The sequence below is a fragment of the Xiphophorus hellerii genome, chromosome 17, assembly GCF_003331165.1.
Source record: "Xiphophorus hellerii strain 12219 chromosome 17, Xiphophorus_hellerii-4.1, whole genome shotgun sequence".
NCBI lineage: Eukaryota > Metazoa > Chordata > Actinopteri > Cyprinodontiformes > Poeciliidae > Xiphophorus > Xiphophorus hellerii.
The window spans coordinates 3,146,774-3,169,705 of NC_045688.1; the positions used below are offsets into that span (position 1 = coordinate 3,146,774).

At 37.9% G+C, this 22,932-nt stretch overlaps 2 protein-coding genes across 3 annotated transcripts; one reads left to right on the top strand and one right to left on the bottom strand.

Moving 5' to 3' along the window:
* Positions 1-8,366: 8,366 nt before the first annotated feature.
* LOC116736856 (CCR4-NOT transcription complex subunit 2-like) lies at positions 8,367-18,972 on the bottom strand. 2 transcript variants are annotated; one of them, XM_032589690.1, is made up of 15 exons: positions 18,884-18,972; positions 16,095-16,229; positions 15,865-15,931; positions 14,360-14,507; positions 13,696-13,893; positions 13,129-13,184; positions 12,872-13,024; positions 12,161-12,288; positions 11,957-12,077; positions 11,729-11,885; positions 10,909-10,970; positions 10,679-10,728; positions 10,476-10,576; positions 10,250-10,394; positions 8,367-8,947 (listed from the first exon to the last, which is right to left on the bottom strand). In XM_032589690.1, exons 2-15 carry the CDS (start codon positions 16,215-16,217, stop codon positions 8,861-8,863), a joined length of 1,596 nt encoding a protein of 531 aa, XP_032445581.1. In that variant the 5' UTR covers positions 16,218-16,229; positions 18,884-18,972; the 3' UTR covers positions 8,367-8,860. The 2 variants fall into 2 exon arrangements, with proteins under 2 accessions (XP_032445581.1, XP_032445582.1); XM_032589691.1 differs by having other exon boundaries at positions 12,899-13,024; positions 18,884-18,971.
* Positions 18,973-20,127: 1,155 nt separating this feature from the next.
* Positions 20,128-21,021, top strand: LOC116737081 (histone H2A). The gene has a single exon (XM_032590051.1). It carries the CDS (start codon positions 20,173-20,175, stop codon positions 20,557-20,559), a length of 387 nt encoding a protein of 128 aa, XP_032445942.1. The 5' UTR covers positions 20,128-20,172; the 3' UTR covers positions 20,560-21,021.
* Positions 21,022-22,932: the final 1,911 nt, after the last annotated feature.

The following is a 22,932-nucleotide window of genomic DNA, read 5'->3' on the forward strand; positions in this document are numbered from 1 at the left end:
TTTGGAATAAATTACTTTTTAAATCTTTTTGAATATGTAAATCTGTAAAACTGAAATGTTTGGTTTGAGACATAAAACATTTTTTCAAACCTTTTATAAAAACGATGGCTATTAATTGTGATTAATCTGATTACATTTCTTAATTGATTGACACATAAAACTTAAACGTTTTTCAGAAGCCTGGCATCTCAGCTGAGATAAAAGTTTTTATTGATCTGATGTGTCAAGAAAATCCGAGCTCATCCCACTTCCCCATGCTGGAGATTTAAGTTTAACAGTAATAATAAATAAAGTTATCTTTAAAATGAATCACTCAAGTGACATCAAGGCCCAACAGTAGACTTAGGTGTCAATAAAATAAATCTGGTTGTGTGTGTTGTTTTTGTCTCCAGCAAACTTTGCTTTAATTCTACTTTTTTCTATCTAATCATAAGAAATCATAGTCAGACAGAGAGAGCCATTAAACAGGAAAAGCAGGTTTCCTGGAAAAAGAGGAAGTTTCCAGCCTGCAGATTTATAAAAAATAGCTGAGACTATTCCTTATTTTAAAGGTAAAGTTTTAAAGAATGAAATCTAAACATTTTGAGTAATTGGATAAGATTCAAAGTAAAATACTTATATTAATATTGGTTTACTTGTAATAATGTTTACACTTATATTTGTGGGAACACTTACAAGAAAAACAAGTAACTGTAACTTTGGCATCAAATAATTAGAATCATGGATTATTCTTGGTTTCTTTTCAGAAAAACATCTGTAATAACTCACATTAGGATTCTAATAAGGATAATTAATAAGTTATGGTTATAAAATCATAAATGAATGATAAATCAGAGAAGCTGAAGAAAATAAATGTGATATAAGTTATGGTTATAAAATTATAAATGAATGCTAAATCAGAGAAGCTAAAGAAAATAAATGTGATATAAATGTGATTTTGACATTGAACTTGAAATGGTGTAAAAAGTGTAAATGCAATTAAACATCACTGATATGTTGGAGGTAGATGGTAGGTGAAAGGTGAACGATTAAGGGAAAAAGGGGAACTAACAGGAGAGCAGAGATGATCAACGCCTTATTTAGGTAAAAGGTTGTGCAGGCAATGGACATAGGAGGTTGAGCAACCCTGAGACATTAGCACAGACATCAGGACATAATGTCTGAAGGACAGTGATGGATATGAGATCATCTGTCTAAGCAGACAGCCAATGAAACAAGCCCAGCAACAGTGCTAGCCAAAGAAACCCTATAAAAGGTGAGTGCAAAAGAGGAACCGTTCGTTGGATCCTCCGGGCAGCTTCGAGCCAAGAGATGGACAAAGAACTCTGCAGCTGAAGAAGAGCCGGGGCCACAGAGTCGAAGACTGTCCTGCCATGAGGACCAACCCGTCAGGCCCACAACTTGTGGCTTCGAATCGCACTTCTCTCATCGGCTGGGTTCAGACCCCAAAGACAAAGATGAAGACAAAGGCAAAGACAAAGAAGAAGAACTGGTGCCTTTTTTCCTGCCAGCACCAAGTCCTGTGTGACCTCACCATCCATGCGGAGAAGAAGCTCATCAGACCTACAGAGATCCCTGCCTTCGCCGATCAACATCTTCCTCCTGCTGCAGCACCTTCTTCATCATCAGGCCAGGTCTGGGGTTCGAAACGTCAAACTCCGTCCGTCTCTCTCAAAGGTTCCCTTTTTTAGTTTTCAGTGTCAGCAGTAGGGAAAGATAGACTAGATGATTGATTTTACTTATTTGATTATTTCTGCTACTGAATTAAGCTGTACTGACCCTTGCAAAACTGCCTTACTAATAAAATATTTAGCATAAAGAAAATCTAAAAGATGTTGTGGACATTCAGTTAATGAGTCACCTTAAAGTTCTTTGTTGGTTGTAAAATAGCTGTGATGTTTGATTCTGGAGAGGAAAAAGTTTAAAATGTTTTTAGGTTGCTGGTAGCCCAAATTTAAAACGTCATCCTTGGGACTCGCCCGAGTCACTAAAACCTACCTGGTTCAATAACAAATGCAAGTTGTAAAATAGAGAACGAGCGACCGTTAACAGGTGTGCTCTGTGAAACTAGTTGGCTGTAGGCTGCTCAGTCTGGCTAATTCACAGGGGGAAGAAGGGTGGGACACCTGGATGTAGGCCGTCAGAAAACCAGGCGAATCGTTTCTCGAAACCAGCTTAAACAGAGTTTACTTCAGTTCTGGACAGGGTAAATCCCAGCAGATTTAGGAAACTCAATTAACCCGTTAGAAGGAGAGCTGGTAGCACATCTCCCCTCTCAGAAGAGGAAGCAGAGAGTGAGACAGTAGAGACAGAAGGGGGGGGGGGGGGGTGTTGCGCAACAACAGATGTCATATTCTTATTATTTGAGACTCTGAATTTTGTGGGGTTTTTTTAAAATCATAGTCAGAATCATCAAAATGACAACAAATGAATTTCATAAATTGAACTTTTTCATGATGTCATTTTTTGAATTTTTTCAGCCTTTAATGAGACAATTATCTGATCAGGAGGAAACGTTTAGGACGCATCTAAAAGTTGCAGGAAGGACTTGGCCGCCCTGAAACCGTTTGATCTCAGAAATCTGCAGCGGGTCCGAACAGAACCGCCTGAATCACCGTAGCAACCTCTGCTGGTGTCGTCTCTGCAAAAAACCCGGAGCTCAGAACAGCCGAGTGAATCCACGGCAGCAGTAATCAGGGAGGCATGTGGCGGGATTATCATCATCTCTGGAGATCAAAAGATTAGAAATAATAACGGGAATCGGAGCGGGAGAACCCGGCCCACATGTCGGTGCACAGCAGAACCATCAGACAGTTCAAAACAGGGACCTGCAGCTTAAAGTCGAACTGGGTGTGATCTGCACAATATTTGCTCCTTCTGTTCAGGAAAAACAGAAGCAAGCATGGCTGGAGCAGAGGAAACATTTGGCTGGAAATCCCTCCATCAACAGCGACTGACAGGCTGGAGAAATCCACCAAGATGCATCCTGAAGCTCTGATGCAGCAGTTTGATAGTTTCAGGCTGCAGAATGAAGACTTTTCAGTTTCCTTTCACCTCAGCTTTTTAATGACGTACAAATCAAGGTCAAAAGTTAACTTTTTTTTCATATGTTACATAAGAAAAATAAAGATTTCATTACAAAATTGGTCAGATTTCAGATATTTCCAGCATTTATTTCTTTTGTTCATTGATATTTGACCCACTTTGGTTTTTTTATGCAGGGAGTTGGACACATTTGTTCAGATTGGCAGTTTATTTTTGTTTTATGTCACATGTACACCGTTTTATTTTTGTAGTTTCTGACTTGTGAAAGGTGCTATATATGTTAAATATTTACTTACTTGGACAACAGGAAGCTCCGCCTCGATTGTTAGAAGAAGTTGAAGAAAAGCAGCAAATATAGTACAATTATGAAACAAGCAATAAACACTACATTTTGTCAAGTCTTCATCAAAATTATCATCAAATATATTGACAGATGCTATGTGCTATATCCTCCTGGTTTTAGTCAGAACTCCAACTGCAGCGTTCTGGATCTGGAAACCTGAGAAGACACCGTTGCAATAATCAATGCGACTAAAGATAAACTCATGGATGAATTTCTCTAGATCTTTCTGGGACATTAGTCCTGTAATACTGGAGATGTTCTTCAGGTGTTAGAAGGCCGACTTTGTAACTGTCTTTATGTGGCTCTGAAGGTTCAGATCCAGATTTCAGGCCTAATCTCTAGTTTCTAGCTGTGATAACTGAAGCTGTATGCTGGCTGTAGATCGTTTCTCTTCAGATCCAAAGATAATAACTTCAGTTTTGTTTCTGTTCAGCTGGAGAAAGTTATGGCCCCGCACACATTAATTCACAAGAACTGAAGCTTCTTGAACTCATACTGAATAACGTTTTGTTTGATTAAAACTGATTATTATGATGCTGATGAGGAGTCTTGGATTCCTTCGTCCGGTTGAGGATCAGTGGATTAGATCTTTACTGTTTCTGATGGGACTGTGGGAGTTTGGTGGCGTCTTTGGGGTATTTTCGGGATTATCCAGCATTGCTAACCCAAAGCTAGCTCTGTGTACTTGTTGGTTTCCTGCGTGGATCATGACCAAGAGAATGAGATCATAGAACAGCTTTTTGTTCGGCGATGAAGGGATGAAGGCTGCTGTCAAGGTTGGACGTCAGCAACTAATGTGAAAATATTTAAGACAGAAGAAATGATTCGAGCATCTAAAGTTGGATGTCTTGTTTCTCTGCAGGGGAAACTGACTCACTCTGCGTGAGCTAATGATGTCTGTGTTGCTTCAATAAAAAAAAGAAATGAGCTAATTAACTGAAGTGAAGTTTTAATTTGCTTCATTCGCCCACTCTCACCCTGATACATTTTTTTTTAGATCGGTTTGTTGGTTACATAACTTCTGTACAGGCAAATTATTTTTACATCGTCACGTGTTGGAGGAACAAGTTAGATTTGAAATAAATGATCAGAACTCAACATCTCATTTTCACAGTTGATTAAATCCGCCACATTCGACTGGTTGGTCTCAGATTGAATTTAACAGCTGCTGTAAAGTCTGCTACGTTAAATATTTAATGCTCACACTCCGAGATCATCACTCGCTCTCTGAGCCAGAGGACGTAAACCTCTGAGTCCCGACAGAAACCTGAAGAGGTAATCTGACTGGAAACACTGGGCAGATGCTGGGGAAGCCTCAAAAGATAAATGAGGACCTCTACAGGTGGTGACATGAAACTGCAGAGACTGAGAGATTTCGTTTTATTCAAAACTCTGAAAGACTTCCAACACTGGTCCATTTATGAAACAAAATGATAAAAACAAAAACAAAACACGAGACTGAGACCTTTAAAGGTTTGAAACCCAGACCCTCTGGAGGGACGATCTGGCTGGAGAGAGAGACTTCCGGTCTGGATCACCGCTGAAACTGCAGAACCCGACCTGGAGAAACAATGGATGTTTGGTTGGTTGGTTGTCTCTTTTGTTTAGATGCATGGATAACATGATGATAAATAAAAGGATAGATGGATGGATGATAATTTTCAGAGTCTAACAGCGTTTTTGGTTGAATGATTCAAGGCTTATATCTCATTAATTATCTTGCTAAAACTTTTTTCATGCTGTTTCTTATTCAACCTGTTAAATGAAACCTGGAAGCACTGGACATACAAAATCGCAAATAATATAAATTTAGTTTTAAATCCATTTTAGGTTGAAATCCTCGATCATAGAAATCCATCAAGGCTCCTTCTTAACTCATCAAACATTAATCTGCAGTAAATCAGTCAATTAACTGAAAGAATAGAAGAAAATCTTGTTGATTCAACTTGGACCTTTATGTATTCAGCCAAGACGAGTTCTGTTATCACAAATGTTATAAAGTTTTCAAATAAAAGGCAATAATAAAGTGTCCTAAGCAAACCTTTTCCAGAGCATGATTTCCTGCCTGTTTATCATTCTTTACGGTTATCCTGCCCTCCTGTGGACAAACACTGTCCTGCACGTCCAGGAAGTATTTAAAGATTACAAATGGAGCTGATAGACAAGCTGTCATCAATTAATCCTGATTCACTGAAAGAGAAAATAACTGATTTTAAAGTTGAGACACTGTTAAAACAAACAAACAAACAAATATTCAGAACAGATATCACCATGGAAACGCCTGTAGGATCCCCAGAATGAGCTGGAGCAAAAAACTAGACATCATGATGAAGGATCAGCTAATGTTTTAAATATAAAATTAATAATAATAATTTAAAAAAAACTGGTTTAAGTTTTTTATGTAATAAATTGATATTCCATGACAGAATCACACTGAGATCCATTATTTTTGTTATAAAATGGGGATGAAAGTAGTTTTCAACTTAAAACTTACACAAGTAAAAAATGTATGTTTGTTCTTTATTTTAAAACCTAAAAAGAGCAATAAAGTCTATTTCTTCAAAAATAAGAAATGTTCTGCAAAAAACAAAATAAATAAATATAAAGGAAATGCTTGAAAAACATAAAATCTTGTAACATTTGCAGGTCTAAAGTAAAACCTGAAGGCCCCAATTCAGAGGTACAACATTTATTCATCCCTTCAAAATAAGAGCCTGAATATACCAGAGTAAAGTGGCTCAAGATATATAAAGAGTTATTGGTTCCTGGATTGAAACTGAATGAAAAAGCAGAAAAAGTTCAAATAAAATCTCACAGATAATCGTGAAGTCAGGAGAACTACCAAACCAGTTTAAAACATCAGAGGTAAATCTGATGTTATTTAAACATTAAACTGAAAGAAACAAATGAAATATCAGAAAAACTATTTCCCTCTTCATCTGGAGGAAATAAGCCCAAAATAAACCCAAACTGTTGAAGGATGACCAAAAATAAAAACTGAAAATGAAAGAACCAAAATGTCAGAAAACTGACACAAAATGCCAAATAATATGATTGTGAGTAAACAACCAGAAAGAAACAGTCTGGACTCTGCGTTCAGTTTCATTACCAGAATATTTATTTTATTCTTTTTTTCCTATTAAAACACTAGCTGCCATATTTGATAAAACAGCCAACGGCTAAGTCCTCCAATCAAATCTCCTCAGACAAGTCACATGGGTCTGTGGGCGTGTCCTTGGCTTGTTGCTTGTGGCGTGACCAAGCTGTTGTCATGGCGACCGACATAACAGGAAGTCTCATATTGCATCATTCAGAGGCCGGGTCTCCTTGTTTGGGGCCAATTTCTCTTTCTTTCGTTCTGCTGCCTTGGTGTCGCGAATATATATTCAGAATACACCCAGATGGCACAGTGGCGCCTCCTGGAGGGAGTTTAAGGTAACTTAATGTAAAGTAAAAAAATGAAGGAGTTTGGTTTGGTTTTCTTGCAGACAGTCTGAGTTGGGTTTTTGTCTCCATCCACTAATTACAGCCAGCTGTAAATTAGCTGAGCAGGATGGCAGGTGGAAGCAGCTGCTCCGACTCCAACAACAATAAATCCGCCTCAATTAGCACCTCTAAAAAGCTGCTCTAAAAGGTAAAAATGACACGCTTCCCTCAGATTAAATGGTCCCAAACCAGGAAAACACAATCATGGAGATTTCAGCAAGAAAACCAAAAAGTCAGAGTAGCTTCTGGGGGGAAAGAGGACGAATGTAGCAGGGGAATAAAAACAAAGAGGAATGGAAAAACAAACATGGATGCTTGGATAAAATAGAAGAAAGTAAAGGTCAGAGCTGACTGTGACCTGAAGAAAGGCTGCCGTTTCCATTTGAGTCCAGAACAATCTGAACTAAAATCTTCCTTTATAGGTAAACAAACAGAGGTAAGAGGTTCTACGCTGTTTTTTTTACTGTCAACAAATGCACAAAATCACACTTGAAACAAATTTAAAATATTCTCTAAAATCAGGTTTTTAAGCGGCTTTTATTTCTGACTGAAACTTCCAGACGATTCTGTTGATTTTTGCCACATTTTATCATAAAAACCAAACGACTGCTGCAGGTTTACAGGCGATGTTAGGAAACAGGAAAACATCCAGAAGAGACATTAGAGCCTCCATTAACGGGTCATGAGAAGCTAATGTCTGTCCTGCATCAAACAACTCAGTTCACTTGAAGATAAATATTATAAACATTTAAAAACTCTAAGCTTGTCTGTTTAACAGTAAAATCAGAGCAGGTTTTTACTGTCTGACATTTCTTTGGCTGTTTTTATATCAGATAAATAAAATGTTCAATAATGCTACAAAATGGCTGCTGGCTTCAGCCAACTCTGGGATTACTCCAGCAGAAATATCTGATTATATGAAAATTATTGTTGATGGTCAGATTTTTAGAGAAAAGTTAAGGATTTTGATGAGAAATGTAATAAATTATTTTGCCCAAATCAGAATCTAGAGCCTTTAAATATTTACAAACAAGTGGATTTGTTTATTTGTTTCCCTATATTTAACTATAAAATTTATTTATTTAGTTTTTATTTGCTCCATGAAAAAGGAAAAGAAAATCTTCATGATCAATATTCTTATTTATATTAAATTGAACATTTTGTTGTTTTATTGGTTGTTTTTGCCTGTTTCCATTTCAAACATCTTAGGTTTTTTTTTATTTAAATCTATTAAAAAAAAACAAAAAAACTTAGAAAACACTAAGATTTGCTTTAAAACTACACACCTTCATGAAGACTTTACTGTTTTTAAACGTCAGGAGTTTTAAATGTTAGTTTTTTGGTTGTGATTTGTTGACAATAAAAAACGTCGTTTTGATGTAAATAACTGAGTTTCCTAAAAAAAAAAAAACTTCAGGAAACACAAACCAAACCGTTCCAGTTAAAGTGGCGTTTCTGAGTTCTCTACATAACATCAAGAAAACAGAAAAAATATGTATATTTTCTCTTTTATTATGAAATAGTGCTACAATGTACATTGCATTTTGTCTCCTGATTGCCCACTGAGTGGTGATGCGTGTCCTGATCTGTAATTCTGGTAAAAACGAAAAATATTTTCAGCTTCTTCTGCACCACAGAGTGAAAAATTCTCCATCCTGACGGGCGAGTAAACCCAGTTTTCTCTGTTAAAACTTCTTTAGAAAACAACAGTCAGTGTTTGAGTTGTTACCAGCTCTGTCTGTTTCACTCACCAGGCCAAAACAAGTCATGGAGAAGAAGCGGGAATAAAATAAAAACAGAAATGAGGTAAAAGACAAACGTAAAAGAGAAAAAGGTAAAATGATGAAGTCTGTCAGAGAGGTGGGCACCGTCCTGAGTCCTTACAGGCCAGATTCATGTGAGTGGCAGAGGCGGGAAAACCTCCAGGGGCGGGACTGATGAGCCAGGAGGGCCAATGGCAGGCAGTCAGGAAGGAGGAAGAGCCAATCAGAAGGCCTGCTGGGCAGGATTGTAGTTGAAAGTGGAGGGAACATGAGGTCGCTCTTCTAGTTTGTCATATTCAAGATGAAACTCCTGAAAACAAGGAATCAAACGCTGCAGTGAGATTCACACTGAGCCAGAGTTAAAAATTAAACACTTTATGAATCATAACCATAAACTGCCCCAGAAATTAATGTGATACAAGTGATAATGTAGATGTTTTTAAACCATGTTCAATGAATATGATAAACATAAATAAAATGCATGTTCACCCTCTAAAAGGTTAACTAATATCTAATTTCTACAAAAAAAAAGGATTTTGAAGAAAATTGCCCTTCAAAAATACTAATCAATAGACTCAGAACAAAAAAAATAAACAGGCAAAAGTTTTGCCTGTTAGCATTTTTGCAAAAACAAAAAACAAACAAAAACTCCAGCAAACTAACTACTTTGTACTGTGTGTCAAATGTTTGCAGTGATCTTAAAGGGCAGCTTCCCTTTAACCGTAAACTAAACAAACTAAACAAATTTACATGCAAATTATGGAGCTCACTTTAATTTATTATGCGATTAATTGATCTATTGCTTATTATGACAAGTTTAGTCGTGACTCATGTTGATCTGAAACAGTAAAAGGCTGAACTAGAAATCTTCAGTGTGATCAGCTGGATGTTGCAGATTTACATTTTCAACGTTTTCTGATTCAAATCCATAAAAGGCACCTGCGGTTAACAATAATGTTGTTTAATAATTATGGAATACATTTGTTCAATGCTTTATCATTTTTGCTATATTTGAAAACATTTAGCAACTTAGCTTCCCCTAAAACCATTTTTCTGGATAAATTCTAAAGCACCGTTTTTCTTGGCTGTTTTGCAAACTTTCAGTTTAAATGGAAAATCTAAGTTTGTTATAGGATATTTAAATTATAACATCAAAATAAAGTTGGCGCTCGAGGGTTGAAGTCTTTCTAACGGTTTAGTGATTTAGCATTTGGTTCCACTAAATGCCATCTTGGTGTAGCGCTTTAGCGTTAGCAGAACTGTTCTAAAGTTAGCATAGCTAACCTTTTAGCTTATATAGAAACCCCTTTAACTGCTCCTGCAGCACTTAAACAGAAATTCTGGGGACATTTTTTAACCAAATTTAGGTTAGTTACAGTGGAAAAGTTACTGGCATAGTAAAATATTATTTCAAATGTTATATAAAGATATCACTAAGATTTAGTGTTATGAAATATTTAGACAGATTTGAGGCACACAAAGATGGTAAACTAATAAAATGAATGTTGTGTAATCATAAAGTAAAATTATTCCAGCTTTAAAAACTAACCCAGTTTACTGCAGGTAACCTGGAAGTACATATGAACTACTTTAAACCTAATTACTGGTTCACCTTGGCAACCTTCCTCCAGTTGAGACAATCGAAGAAGTAGTAGGTCCCTCTTTCGTAGGCGTTGGTCTTTAACGTGGGCTCCATCCCAGGGGCCCGCGTTATCCAAACCCGCTCCTCTTTATGATACCGCCAGTCCCGGTTAAAACTGGACACAGAAAGGCAGACATGCTGGTCAGTTCACAGCGTGCGGGCCGGCCGGGATTCCAGCAGAGGACGGCGGCCTTACAGTTCTACTGCAGCCAGCAGCTGGAGCAGGTCTCCTCCGTTCATGTAGTAGAGATAAAACAGCAGATCTTCACCGTACCGAGACAACTTAATGGCTGCTAGCTGCAAACAGAGAAGGAAACCGGTCATAATGATGTAGATTATACAAATCTAAGACATTTTGACTGGTTTTAAACAATGAATAAGAGTCGTTTTGCTGCGTACCTTGTCCCTTATGTGGATGTTGGTTAGATACTCTGACGGGACGTGAAAGTCTGCAGAGACGAACCAAATTATGGTTTCAGAACTTATTCTGAAAAAAGCTAGAAAAACACTAAAACGTGCTAAAAAAAGACTGAACAAGACGCTGAGTGAACAAAGTGCTAGTTAAATATTTTAAATTTTAACTTGAGCACATTTACAGTATTCATAAGTTTGTTGTCACGGAAACTCACCGATGTCCTGCGGCCGACACGGCGCCGACGCCCACGGAGACGCAAACTTAGGATACAGATTCCTGACAGAAACACACACACACACACACACCTGCTGTCACACCAGAAGTTTCAATTTAGCAGAAATATTTTATAAATCTGTTAAACGTTTCTCCACTTCGTCTCAGTTCAGCCGGTCAGATAAAAGTCATAGCAGGAAGCAAAGAGTGTTTCATTTTCTCCAGTTGGTCGATATTTTACAAATAAAAATCTGAGAAGTGTGGCATGCACCTGTAATTGTAAATAATTAATAAACACAATCCATATGTGTGTAACAAAGCAAAGACCGCAATGTTTTAATGTGATTTGTCATATTTTGCTCTTAATTCTTCTATTTTCTGTGCTCTTGCTTTATATTTACTCGGTTATAAACAACATTTTGATAATACATTTGAATTTCCCAGAAGAAGAAGAATGAATCCATCCATTCTGTATTTAAAGACAGATTAACATGTCAATATTTCTAATTTTAAAGCAAATCCCGGCAGGTTTCTAACCTTCGACTGAATTGACTGATTTTCATCCATCGGCTAACAGAGCGAACCAGAAACTACAGAAAATCCAGAGAAAAGAAGAACAACTTCCAACAAACTGCAGGAAATATAAGAGCAGATTAAAACAGAATCGGATCAGAACCACAGCCTGGAAGATACAAGGCGCTTAAATACACTGAATGTTGGTGGGAAACCCTCAAATCTTTCTGTTAAAGTTTAGTTTTCTGCTTCTGTTAGAGTGTGTGTGTGTGCGTGTGTGTGGGTGTGTGTGCGTGAGCTCGTCTTACTCAGGTGAGTTGAGGTTCAGGCCCAGTGTGGTGAGGTCTGAGCCCAGCGCTAGGTGAACCATGCCGGGATCCGTCTCTGCCGCCCGGATGAACGTCAACAAGCCGATCATTCCAAACTGGTCCGTTACCATGCCGATGGGAATGTTGGTCACTCGGCCTGAGACGCAGCGTTAATGAGGAGACGAACTGCAGCAGCGGCTCGGTGGGGAGGAATGAGGAGTTTCTTACCATCGGGAAGAACCTGGATGCCTTTCTTCTGCTGGTTGTTGTTGCTCGGAGCCGAGCTTTTATCGCCGGGGAACTTGGGACCGTCGGCGCTCGAAGACGCCTTTCCCGACGAGTTCAGGTTCTGCTCGGAAACGGCAGAGAGCAAGAACTCAGAAAGGAAATAGCTGAGAAACAGTGAGCTCATCCTAACTGACGAGTTCAGACCGTTTTGTCGTCGCTGTTGCTGCTGGGATCTTTAGTTTGGTAGTTTGGACCGGGGAGAGCTGGGAAATCTTCATTATGGATCGAAAAGTCCTGCGACTGTTCGCTGGATGGCTTGGTTACCATGCCAACTGGGAATAATAAAAACATAAACTGATCCATAACTATATGCAGGGCTCGTTCACTTTTCACACAGAAAAATTCACTTCTCAAACTTTTTCAACATCAAATAAATTAACTAAAAAATAGCTTCAATTTACTATTATGTAACGTCATTTATTACTGTTATTAATAACGTCTTGTGATATTATTCAACATTCTACAGCAGTAAACTAATCATTTTGATCATTCTAACAAGGAAAGTTTAGTCTGATTTAACTTCAAGTCAGAAGAAAAATCTGTCATATATTAGGTGTTTGTAAATATCTGATTTAAATTGTAAATAACTTTTTCCAGATGTTACATTTCACTTTATTATAAAACTGTTCAGTTTAAAATCAAACACTTTCAAGGACTTTGTTACAGAAATTAAATGTTTTCAAGCATCTATATGAATATTAAAACAACCCATGAACAGCATCATAACAATAAATATTAAATGCAATAAAATTTTTACGTTTATGTAATAATTACAGAAAGACAGAAACACAAATGAAATCAGGAAAGGTCATTTGACAGTTTGCAGTAGTGAAATAAAAAGCTGCATGCTCGTACGGATGTTCTGTATCGTCTGTGTGTTACCGTAGGGCGCCCGGCCGGCCAGCGGGTTCAGCTGCGGGGTCGGGTTCGAACTCCCGTCTCTCCGGCTCCGGTCCGCCAACGCCGGGAAGTCGGACAGATCCAACCCCGTCACATTCTCACTGCCGTCTGGAGAAACAGAGACAACAAACTGGCTTCAAATGTCGTTTCGACCAACTTTTACTTTTATTCCTGACACTGAAATCTAATCTACCAGGTTTCATTTTTTGTACCTGTGCCGTTGAAAATGTTGCTGGTTAAGGAGTTGCTCATGTTGAACCCTGGATTCCTTTTGGAAAAAAAAAAGGGTGAACTTCTTAATTGAAAAAAAAAAATCAGCCAGTAGAAAAGACAGTAAAATAAGAAAAGAGAGTAAAGCAGAAGATGTTCTGCAGACAGGAAAATGTTTTTAAAGTGGTTTCGAAAATACAAAGTCTTATAAAAACTAGAATCAGGTTTCTGTGTGAAACTGTTAAAATTACATTCATAATAAGCAGAAGTTCAGTTCGATCAGTGGTGTCCAAACCTTCTGCCAACATGGGAAAATAATGAGATGATTTTTATCTCTTTAACAATAAATGAATCACTAATTGAACAAATAAAGGAGTCAGAATCGCTGTACATTAAAGACCTACAAAGGATTTTACGCTCGACTTACGCTTTAATCAGTTTAAAAGTGACCAGCTCTGATTCAGTGTGAGTTTCTATAGATCAGCTGAAAACAAAATGTTGTAACGTCTCTAGAGAACCCAGTCCAGTCAAACAGAGAGGATTTCAGATCATGATGGCGTCACGAGAACCTGTTGAAGGAGAATCGCGCCTGCTGCTGTTTGGGCATGCCGATGATGCTGGGAGACGACCTGCTGGGACTCCCCATGGTTGCGCTCCGCCCTGCGCCGCCGCCTCGCTCTCCTCCGCCCGTCTGCCCCGTGGGACCGCCCACCTGCTGGTTGTGGTTCAGAACGCTGCGGCTGCTGGTTAAGGGCATGATGGAGGCCCTGCACAAGGAAGAGTCGGGAATACGTCACTTTCATCAAATAAAACATCATCATGATGTTTAAAGAAACAGATTCTGTGTTTATTATTTCAGCATCTACACTATAGTCAACATAATATAAAACAGGAGCTAGAAAAACCAGGGATTATTTTAGTAATCGATTAATTGAATAAAATTTGTACTTTGTGCAGATTTTTCCATTTAAGTCTTTTTTTAATGTAATATTATAAATACATTAAAAGACGTAAAGAAACAAATAATTAGGTTCATTTTTCAAGAAAAAAGCAAAATAATAATAAATTTCTGTTTCTACTCCACCATGAAACCAAATGAAAACCATAAATTCACTGTAACAACAAGGATCAGTTCAACGTTTTAAAAGTTCAGGCTATTTTATAAACAACAGAACACCTAATAAATAAAAAAACCCAAAACATGACAGTAAAAACAAACACGAGGGGGCAAACCTGTTGGGCGACGAGGGCGTGTGCAGCGGTCCGGAGTTGGGAGTACTGGTGTGATTGGAGAGCTGGCCGGCGGGTTGGGTCAGCGAGCTTCGACTGAGCTGCGGCGCCGCGCTGCTGTTGATCCCACGGATGGGGAAACCCAGAGCACCTGCAGCCGCGGGGAGAGACGGAAACACACAAGATGAAGTTTCTGTGTTTAACTCAGGGAATAAAACTAAAAGGTTTTATGCTGATCTGAGCCAAGCAGAAGATCTGCTGATGCTGAAGAGAAAGACGGAGCTGAAGATTTTTCACATGGAGGCCGGGGTGACATGTCCGCGCTGAGGCAGTGTTTTAAAGAAAACCGTAAAACCTTCAGCAATGACGCTTACACTTCCTCAACGCTAATGCCTGTAGCTACGTTTTGATGCATAAATTATTTCTGTAGAGTGAAATATTTACAAACGGCAGCATTTCGTTTGTGAAAAAGGAGTAAACTTGAAAAAGCATCGGTTACTACAGTGGAAGAATTCCATCATTGGGTTAAATCATTGGGCAAAAACTCGCATTAAACTAAAATTATGATTTTATAAAAAGAATAAAAGATATCAAAAAGCTGAATCATTTGAATATAGATTAATACCTTGTGATTAGTTTAAAAGTTGAATGGAGTTTATAGGTTCAAATAGGCAGAAGTAATAAGCTGTCAAAAAGCAATTTTGTATAAAAGATAAAACATTTAAAAAATGATAAAAAATTGAAATTAACAAAACACGTAGTAGAACTCTCCAGGATAAGATGAACATTTTGAAATATGATATACCATAAAACCCGTGGCTTATAATTCCTCAAAGTTGACACCTGTGTCCAAGTTTTAGTATGCAGAAGTAGTTAAGTGTTGAAAAACGTAGAGAAGACAGAATATTAAAGAAAAACACAATCTTAAGCATTCTCACTTGAATATTGATTATGAAGTCTTTGTCTTTATGATGGTAAACAGAAAAACATTTTGTTTTCTTGACAAAAAAAGAACTTTCATATTTGGAGTGAAGGTACAAAAAGCTGTTTGTGAGCCTAAAGTTTCCCACAGAAGAAAAAGTGAAAACAGGAGCAAAAGTTGTAAATTTGATATAATCGCTTCCAGAATTTTAGAGTTTTTAATGATATTTTTTACAGACAGACGATGTTCACCACACAGAGCTTATAAATCCCTCTATAGGTTGCTGGTCTGCTAGGTCTCCAGCCTCATTTCTCCTGAGCTCCTCCTTAAGCTAAGTAAATAATCACTTTATAAACCTAAAAGCTTAGTGAAAAAGTAGCTAAAATCTGAAGAAAACCAGTGAAAAACTTTCAGAAAAACTTGAGAACTACTGATAATGAAAATGGAAAATCTGTGATGATGAGACAGAAAGAAGCAACATATTTCAGTGATGAACTTTAACCAAAGCCAGCCGTATCAGAGGACCTCAGCTGGATCTACTGGACCCTCACTGGAGAGGCTGAACTGATCTGAGTGTTGATCTTACTCTGTGGGGCGTATAAACTGGCTCCCAGCTGCGACAGCTGACTGGATGAGGAGGAAGACGACAGCATCTGAAACAAAGAACAAAAACAAGTTCACCACTTAACAACAAAAAACACTAAACAACTACGGTGCAAAGAGCTACAGCAGCTAGAATGGAGCATTGACTTTTTCTTCATATTGTCAAACTCATGCTAACTGGGTTTTCAGCGTTGAAGCAGAACAGAGACTTACGTCTTTGTCGGCCCGGTGAGGAGCGAACATGGACGTGTGGTTGTAGTAGAGGCTGGAGTCGTCCGAAGAGTACTCGCTCTCGATCCCCCCCTCCATGAACTTCTTCCTGGTAGCACCAAACATTCCGCGTGTCACCTGAGGAGCGATCAGAGACGGTCAGAATGCAGGAAACTGGGATCCAAACGTCTGGTCACACATCCGATTCATGACAAAACAGACCAGTCACATTTCTTTAAGGTTCCCTGCAGAGAGACTAAAGATGTTCTGATCAGATTAGGATGTGAAGAAGAAAACTTCCTGCCTGAATAATGCAGACTGAGATTTATCTTTCTCTTCCCAGAACTCAGGAACAAAATGAACTTGCTGAGTAAAGGTTCATTTCTCTGTGGAAAAATTCTGCATGAATATTGCAGTCAGATGTACTACTGCACAACTCTGTTTCTTTCCAGGGCAATAAGGAAAATGCTGCTTTTCATGAAATCAATGAAGCTGGACAATAAATTAATAACTATATATATCACAATCAACACCTGATCAATGTCAATAGGTAATACAGCTGATAGAATATTCAAAATTCAACATATAAAATATTCACTGAACTCCAATCCAGAACAGCACAGTATTCTGGGAGATGTAGGCAGAAGAAAGACTTTAGCCGCTCAATGTCTCTTGGCTAGCTAGGCTAGCCATGGTGTCATCAACTGACTCACTCACTCTTCGGTTACCTGGCAACAACCTGCTGAGTAATTTGCGCAGCAGCAGTTTAAGGTTTCACCACCGTGACTCATAACTACTTAAAAATAAAAAAGTCTAGAGAAAACTGGATAAAACAGGAAGCGTCACATGACCAGTTTGACATAAAATTTAAAAAAAAAATCTATAATTATTGATGGACTGATATGAAACTGTTATATCATGACAAGTTTTTCAGGTGTATCGTCCTGCTCTAGTTTGATAATTTTCTAAGTGAGAAGCAGGTAATAATTTCACTACTTTGGTAAATAAGAAGCAGTTAAAGCTCCTGAAATGTAAGTTTTTAGAGCTGGTTCAGTTTTTGCAGCGCTCTACCTGTATGACTGATTCTGGAAAATCACCAGGTTAGATCAGAGATGGATGCAGATAAAAGCAGCAGCAGCCAATCAATCAAATCTCTCGATCAAAAAGATCAGCTCTGATGGAAACGTGGTAATGCGACTCCATCATTATATCTAACTGCAGTTGGTCACTCAAGTTAAATCAGTTCAGCCTGCAGTTAAGTATTTATTTGGTGATCTGGGAAGCAGGATAGGTGGTTTATTGAGGTAAGTTTAGGTTCAGCTCAGAACTTCCTCTGAAAAATGAACATTGCTGTTTATCCAGAGTATACATCACAATCTCCAAACCGTTCCATATTATGTGTGTAAACCAACTGGAAGGCAGAAAATTAACTTAAACAGTCAGTGCAAACTGGATTTAAAACAGTTCAACTGATTAATATGAAAACCTTTTTGTCCAAAAGATCAGACCTTTATCATTCAATACAAGAAAACTGGAACTGACAAAATGTTTAATACATCCCTGCTTTAATAATTTGGATGCACAAGTTTATTTTTTACTCTTTAACTAACTTTTTTAAACATTTAAAACAAAATTTCTTGTTGATCCACTTATTCCAAATTCTCCTATTGTAGGTGAATACACACACATCCAGAGCTTGCATTCACATGCAGGCTTGTAGAAACACAGAACTTCATAACTTTAAATCTCTCAAAGTAATCTCACAGGTGGAAAAGGTTCCTGATAATTCAGGATCTATTTTCAGTTTTCCTTGCACCTGAATTAAGTATAAGATGTTTTAATGTCAGATTTGATCAAAGCTCATCTAAATGTGATGACCAGTCTAACCTGCACAAACATTACACCGTTTTTTTCCAACACATCCTGGGCTACATATTTAAACACAAAAGGAACCATAAAGCAGGTGAAATACTAATCCTTGTTGCAGCGTCGATCGACGCTATTTCCTTTTGTTTACCACAGCTGGTTAAACATCATGTATCTACAAAAACTAAAAAGGTTAAATGCAGACTTACTTAAAGTAAAATTTTAATTCCTTTGAACGACAGTTTGCAGAACAACCTCATTATAGTCCTCCAGTATAAGTTATGAAAGCGAGTCGGTCGGTTTATAAGCCTGTAGCAAGAAGCTAGGAGATGTAGGCTAACGCTAGCATCAACAATAGTCAGTTTACAAGTAAAAACGCATTAGTAAATAACTACGATTCGTCGTGATAGTTTGTTTGTTAGTTTGGTGTGTATAAAATCTGTTTTACCGTGTCAATGTATACGCTTTAAACGATGCTCAAAGCTGCAGCTAGCCGCCGTTAGCTTGTAGCTAAATCCATAGAAAATGCTAGGTTGTTAGCATGACAGCTAAGAGTTAGCTAGCCAGCTAGCCAGCCACAACTGAACCGTGAAAGCATTTTTTAGGTAATTATTCCCAGAGATACGGTCGGTTTCACTGTGCTCCAACAGGTAGACTACAGGAAAAAGATCAGAGCGGGAGAAAACTGTGTTTTTGTCCCTGTAATTGAACGGGAGGCCTGCTGCGGCTCCGTCAGCTAGTTCCCTCAAAACAACAACAAAAACCAACCAACTGCTGGTTTTAAAGCTTCTTTTCACACCGTTTCTCTTCACTGCGCGATTCATATCATCCCAGAAACACATCCTGTGATGGTTTAGAAAGAGTTTATCCCAGTAAGCATCTAAAAGATCAATGAAATCAGGAAAAAATACAAAAAAGGAGCTCACCGCATCAATCTGTCCTCCCACTACAAGATGGCCGACAGGATGCTGAGATGCTGACCTCTGAGGGCCATCATTCTGCTGTAGTTTACTGATCTACTCTATAGTTTAGTGAAAACAGTTCTGATTTATTACGTAGTTTATTTAATTCTGCTTTAGTTAACTCAAATCTACTGTTCAGTCCCTGAACATCATTGTTATTTATTGGAATTACTACTTCTACAGTGCATTAAATGTATAGTAGCTTACTTTTCTGTTGTTTATTCAAATCTGCTGTATTTTAAAAATGTTAATTGTAATTTACTGAATTGCACCATAGTATTAATGAACTCAATTATGGTTTATTAACATTTACTGAAATTAACTAGCTTACTGATCCATGCTGTAATTTACTGAGATCAATTCTGATAAAATAAAATTTAAATAGTTGTATTCTGCTATAGCTGACACACATTTACTGCAGTTTTAGTGACGTCACTGTAGTTTATTAGATTCTTTTGCAATGTACTCAAATTTAGCTCATTTGAAAGAAGTTCGTTGTAGTTTACTATGCAATAGTTTTCAATAGAATCTCTCATAGTTTATAAAAGGTTAGTTTTCAGGACTCAGTTGTGATTTAATATAATTTACTGTAACACACCGAACTTATTGATCTTTAACCGACTACATTAGATGTCAGCCTACTAAACAAGACACAGTTCACAGATGTCTGTAGTTTTCAAAAACATACAGTAATTACAGTATGTTTTACTGTAAAACAAACCATACAGTACATGCCACATTACAACCTTCAAGATTGGAGAATGGATGAGATATACAGATTCAAATTCAAAAATACTCTATTGATCCACAAGGGAAATTTAATAATACATGCTCTTCTTAAAAAAAATAAAAATGCTGCTAAAAACTACATCCCCAGCTTACCTTTGAAGTAGCTGCCTTACTTCTAACTTACTTATATTCATATTTAAATGTATAATTAATACCAGGCTTTCATGTGTATAATTTTTACATTCCAAAAAGAAAAGTTCCACTGTTTCCATTTGTCCACAATGAGTTTGTACCATATCTTTTCTAAATTTGAATTTGAAATGTTCGCCTTATTTTGAAAGGGACCGTGTCGGGAAGTGGAAATTTGTGGTGCAAACTGAAAAGTGACACCAGCTCTACTGTGATTGGACAAGCCTCCTAACGCTCACTCTGACCAATGAGTGAGCAGCAGCGTTCTGTATATATAGCTGACATCAGCTTGGAACGATTATCTTCATCTGTAAAGAAAGAAAACATAGAAGAACATGTCTGGACGTGGAAAGACCGGAGGCAAAGCCAGAGCTAAGGCCAAGACCCGCTCATCCCGTGCGGGGCTCCAGTTCCCAGTGGGCCGTGTTCACAGGCTGCTGAGGAAAGGAAACTACGCCGAGCGCGTCGGCGCCGGAGCTCCAGTCTATCTGGCGGCGGTGCTCGAGTACCTGACCGCTGAGATCCTGGAGCTGGCTGGAAACGCTGCCCGCGATAACAAGAAGACCAGGATCATCCCCCGTCACCTGCAGCTGGCCGTCCGCAACGACGAGGAGCTCAACAAGCTGCTGGGTGGAGTCACCATCGCTCAGGGTGGTGTTCTCCCCAACATCCAGGCTGTCCTGCTGCCCAAGAAAACCGAGAAAGCAGCCAAGGCCAAGTAAACCGTGACAGCTTCAAAACTACAAACCCAACGGCTCTTTTAAGAGCCACCCACATCTATCTCAAAAGCAAGCTCCTCACTTGTATCTACAGGCCATAACATATGCATATGATTTATGCTACAAAATTACAAATTGTTTGTTTTCGCCAACATTAGAAGGATGCTATGAAGTTTTTCTTCTTCTTTTAGGTAGTGAGACATGTAGTACTAAATATCTCCTGAAAATTTGAACTATTCCCAAAATATCCTGAAATCAAATGTCATAAAACACTGAATATACAAGTATAACTTTCTGAATTTTGTCAAAATTTCATAACAATGCTTTGTCTAAAATCCACCAGATTGGGTTAATGGAACGCTTCTCAAGCTAATGTGACAGAACCCAAGTAAACCAAATATGTAAAATCCATTAATTGGACTAGAGAGTATCAAAATAATTTTTAGATTGCAAATACAGCCTGAAGAGATTTAACATTATACAACATGAGATGGCAAAAAAGTTAGGATTTGTTAAAAAAAAAAAAAAATTAAAAAAGCTCTCAAAAGGATTGAGATCGTTAACTCAAAAAAATGTAATAAAATAAATTTCAGCACACTTGTTTGTACATTTAACTTGTAAATCCTGATGGTACATAAGAAGTGTATATAGGCTATGATGTGAATAAAATTATTTTTTTTATTTATTCACAAAAAGCTAGTAATCCATTTTATTTAGACATTGTAATTCTTAGTTTGATTAGTTCTTACGCATTTTCTGTTTTTATTATTTAATATTTATTGAGTGGAAATGTGTCTGCTCTTTGGCGTAATCTTGAGGCGGAAGTAGAAATATGGCGGCTTGACTGTCTTCACTTACGTCCGTGGCACAAACTTAAAGCCAGACGTTCAGCCTTCTTCGGTCAGTATCGTGATACAACTAAAGCACTATGAGTGGACGCGGAAAGGGAGGTAAAGGACTCGGGAAAGGAGGCGCCAAGCGTCACCGTAAAGTTCTCCGCGATAACATCCAGGGAATCACTAAGCCCGCTATCCGCCGCCTGGCTCGCCGCGGTGGAGTTAAGCGTATCTCCGGCCTCATCTACGAGGAGACCCGCGGTGTGCTCAAGGTTTTCCTGGAGAACGTTATCCGTGATGCCGTCACCTACACCGAGCACGCCAAGAGGAAGACCGTGACCGCCATGGATGTGGTATACGCTCTAAAGAGGCAGGGCCGCACTCTGTACGGCTTCGGCGGTTAAATCTACCAGCTTCTTACTACAAACCAACGGCTCTTTTAAGAGCCACCCACACTTCTCAAGAGATGTTCCTGAATTTTAATATTTATTCACTGCTTCTAAAGACTTGTATTGTGCAATATATGACTGAAATTTATTTTTAACACTATTGATTATTGGAGCTAGCATTATGTATTGATGAATTTCACTAACCTCATATTTTGTCTGGAAAATTTTAATACTACATAGTACTAAAGACATTTATAATCAATAAATATAGGGATTTATACATTATAAATGTATAAAATTAGATATGTACAGAGAAAGTTACCCTTGGTAGAGTACTCAACATTCATTCTCAAGTAAATGAAGCCCTACCTGAATTTTCTTTCATAAAGTAAGGGGTAGCTAAATAAAAGTGAAAACTATGTGGTAAAGCTGCTCCCAAAATATTTTTTCCCCCAAAAAGTTACTCAAGTAAATGTAGTTAATAGATATTCACCTCTGCCATCACCTGAAACATTCCTAAAGTGAAAGGTGGAAAAAATGAAATCAATAAAAATTTGACAACATATCATTAACAATGTGTTAACAATCACAATGTGTCATAAGATTTATTTAATATGTAAGTGGCAAATGAAAAACTTTGATAGTTTCTTTAACATGTAAAAATATCAATAACTGATGATTTCTGCTCGAACTCTAAAAAAAATATATATAAAAGGAAACATCAACGCAGTGCTCTAGAGCAGTGGTCCCCAACCACCCGCGATAGGCGAAATCCGCGAAGTAGAAACCTTTATTTTTTTACATTTATTATACAATGAAATACTCCATAATACATTGAAACCAAAGAACAAAACCTTTTACAGGCCCAAACATTTGTTTAACAAATAAAAAGTACTGTAAAAACAATTTTATTTTATTTTTTTACAAATAACTACTGTACTGTAAAATAATAATTTTAATATGAACTGAAAGCGGATTCCCGTGCCCGAATTGCGGAGATCAGCGCCGCCCCACCGCGACCTGCCATTGGATTAGAACGGAAAAAATAAAAAATGATTATGAAAAAAAACCAAAACAAAGTACAGTAGGACAAATAGTGACTCATGTGTATTTCACTGCTCTTCTGACTGAGCCGCTGCATCCTGACTCCG

What these genes read in the sequence shown, in the direction of transcription:
- LOC116736856 (XM_032589690.1), bottom strand. Translation starts at nt 16,217, where the DNA reads ATGTTTGGTGCTACCAGGAAGAAGTTCATGGAGGGGGGGATCGAGAGC. An exon ending in CATCCAGGTTCTTCCCGATG is followed by an intron (nt 11,886 to 11,956) that starts GTAAGAAACTCC and finishes GCTGCGTCTCAG; the next exon opens with GCCGAGTGACCAACATTCCC. An exon ending in CTGCTGGCTGCAGTAGAACT is followed by an intron (nt 10,395 to 10,475) that starts GTAAGGCCGCCG and finishes TTCTGTGTCCAG; the next exon opens with TTTTAACCGGGACTGGCGGT.
- LOC116737081 (XM_032590051.1), top strand. Translation starts at nt 20,173, where the DNA reads ATGTCTGGACGTGGAAAGACCGGAGGCAAAGCCAGAGCTAAGGCCAAG.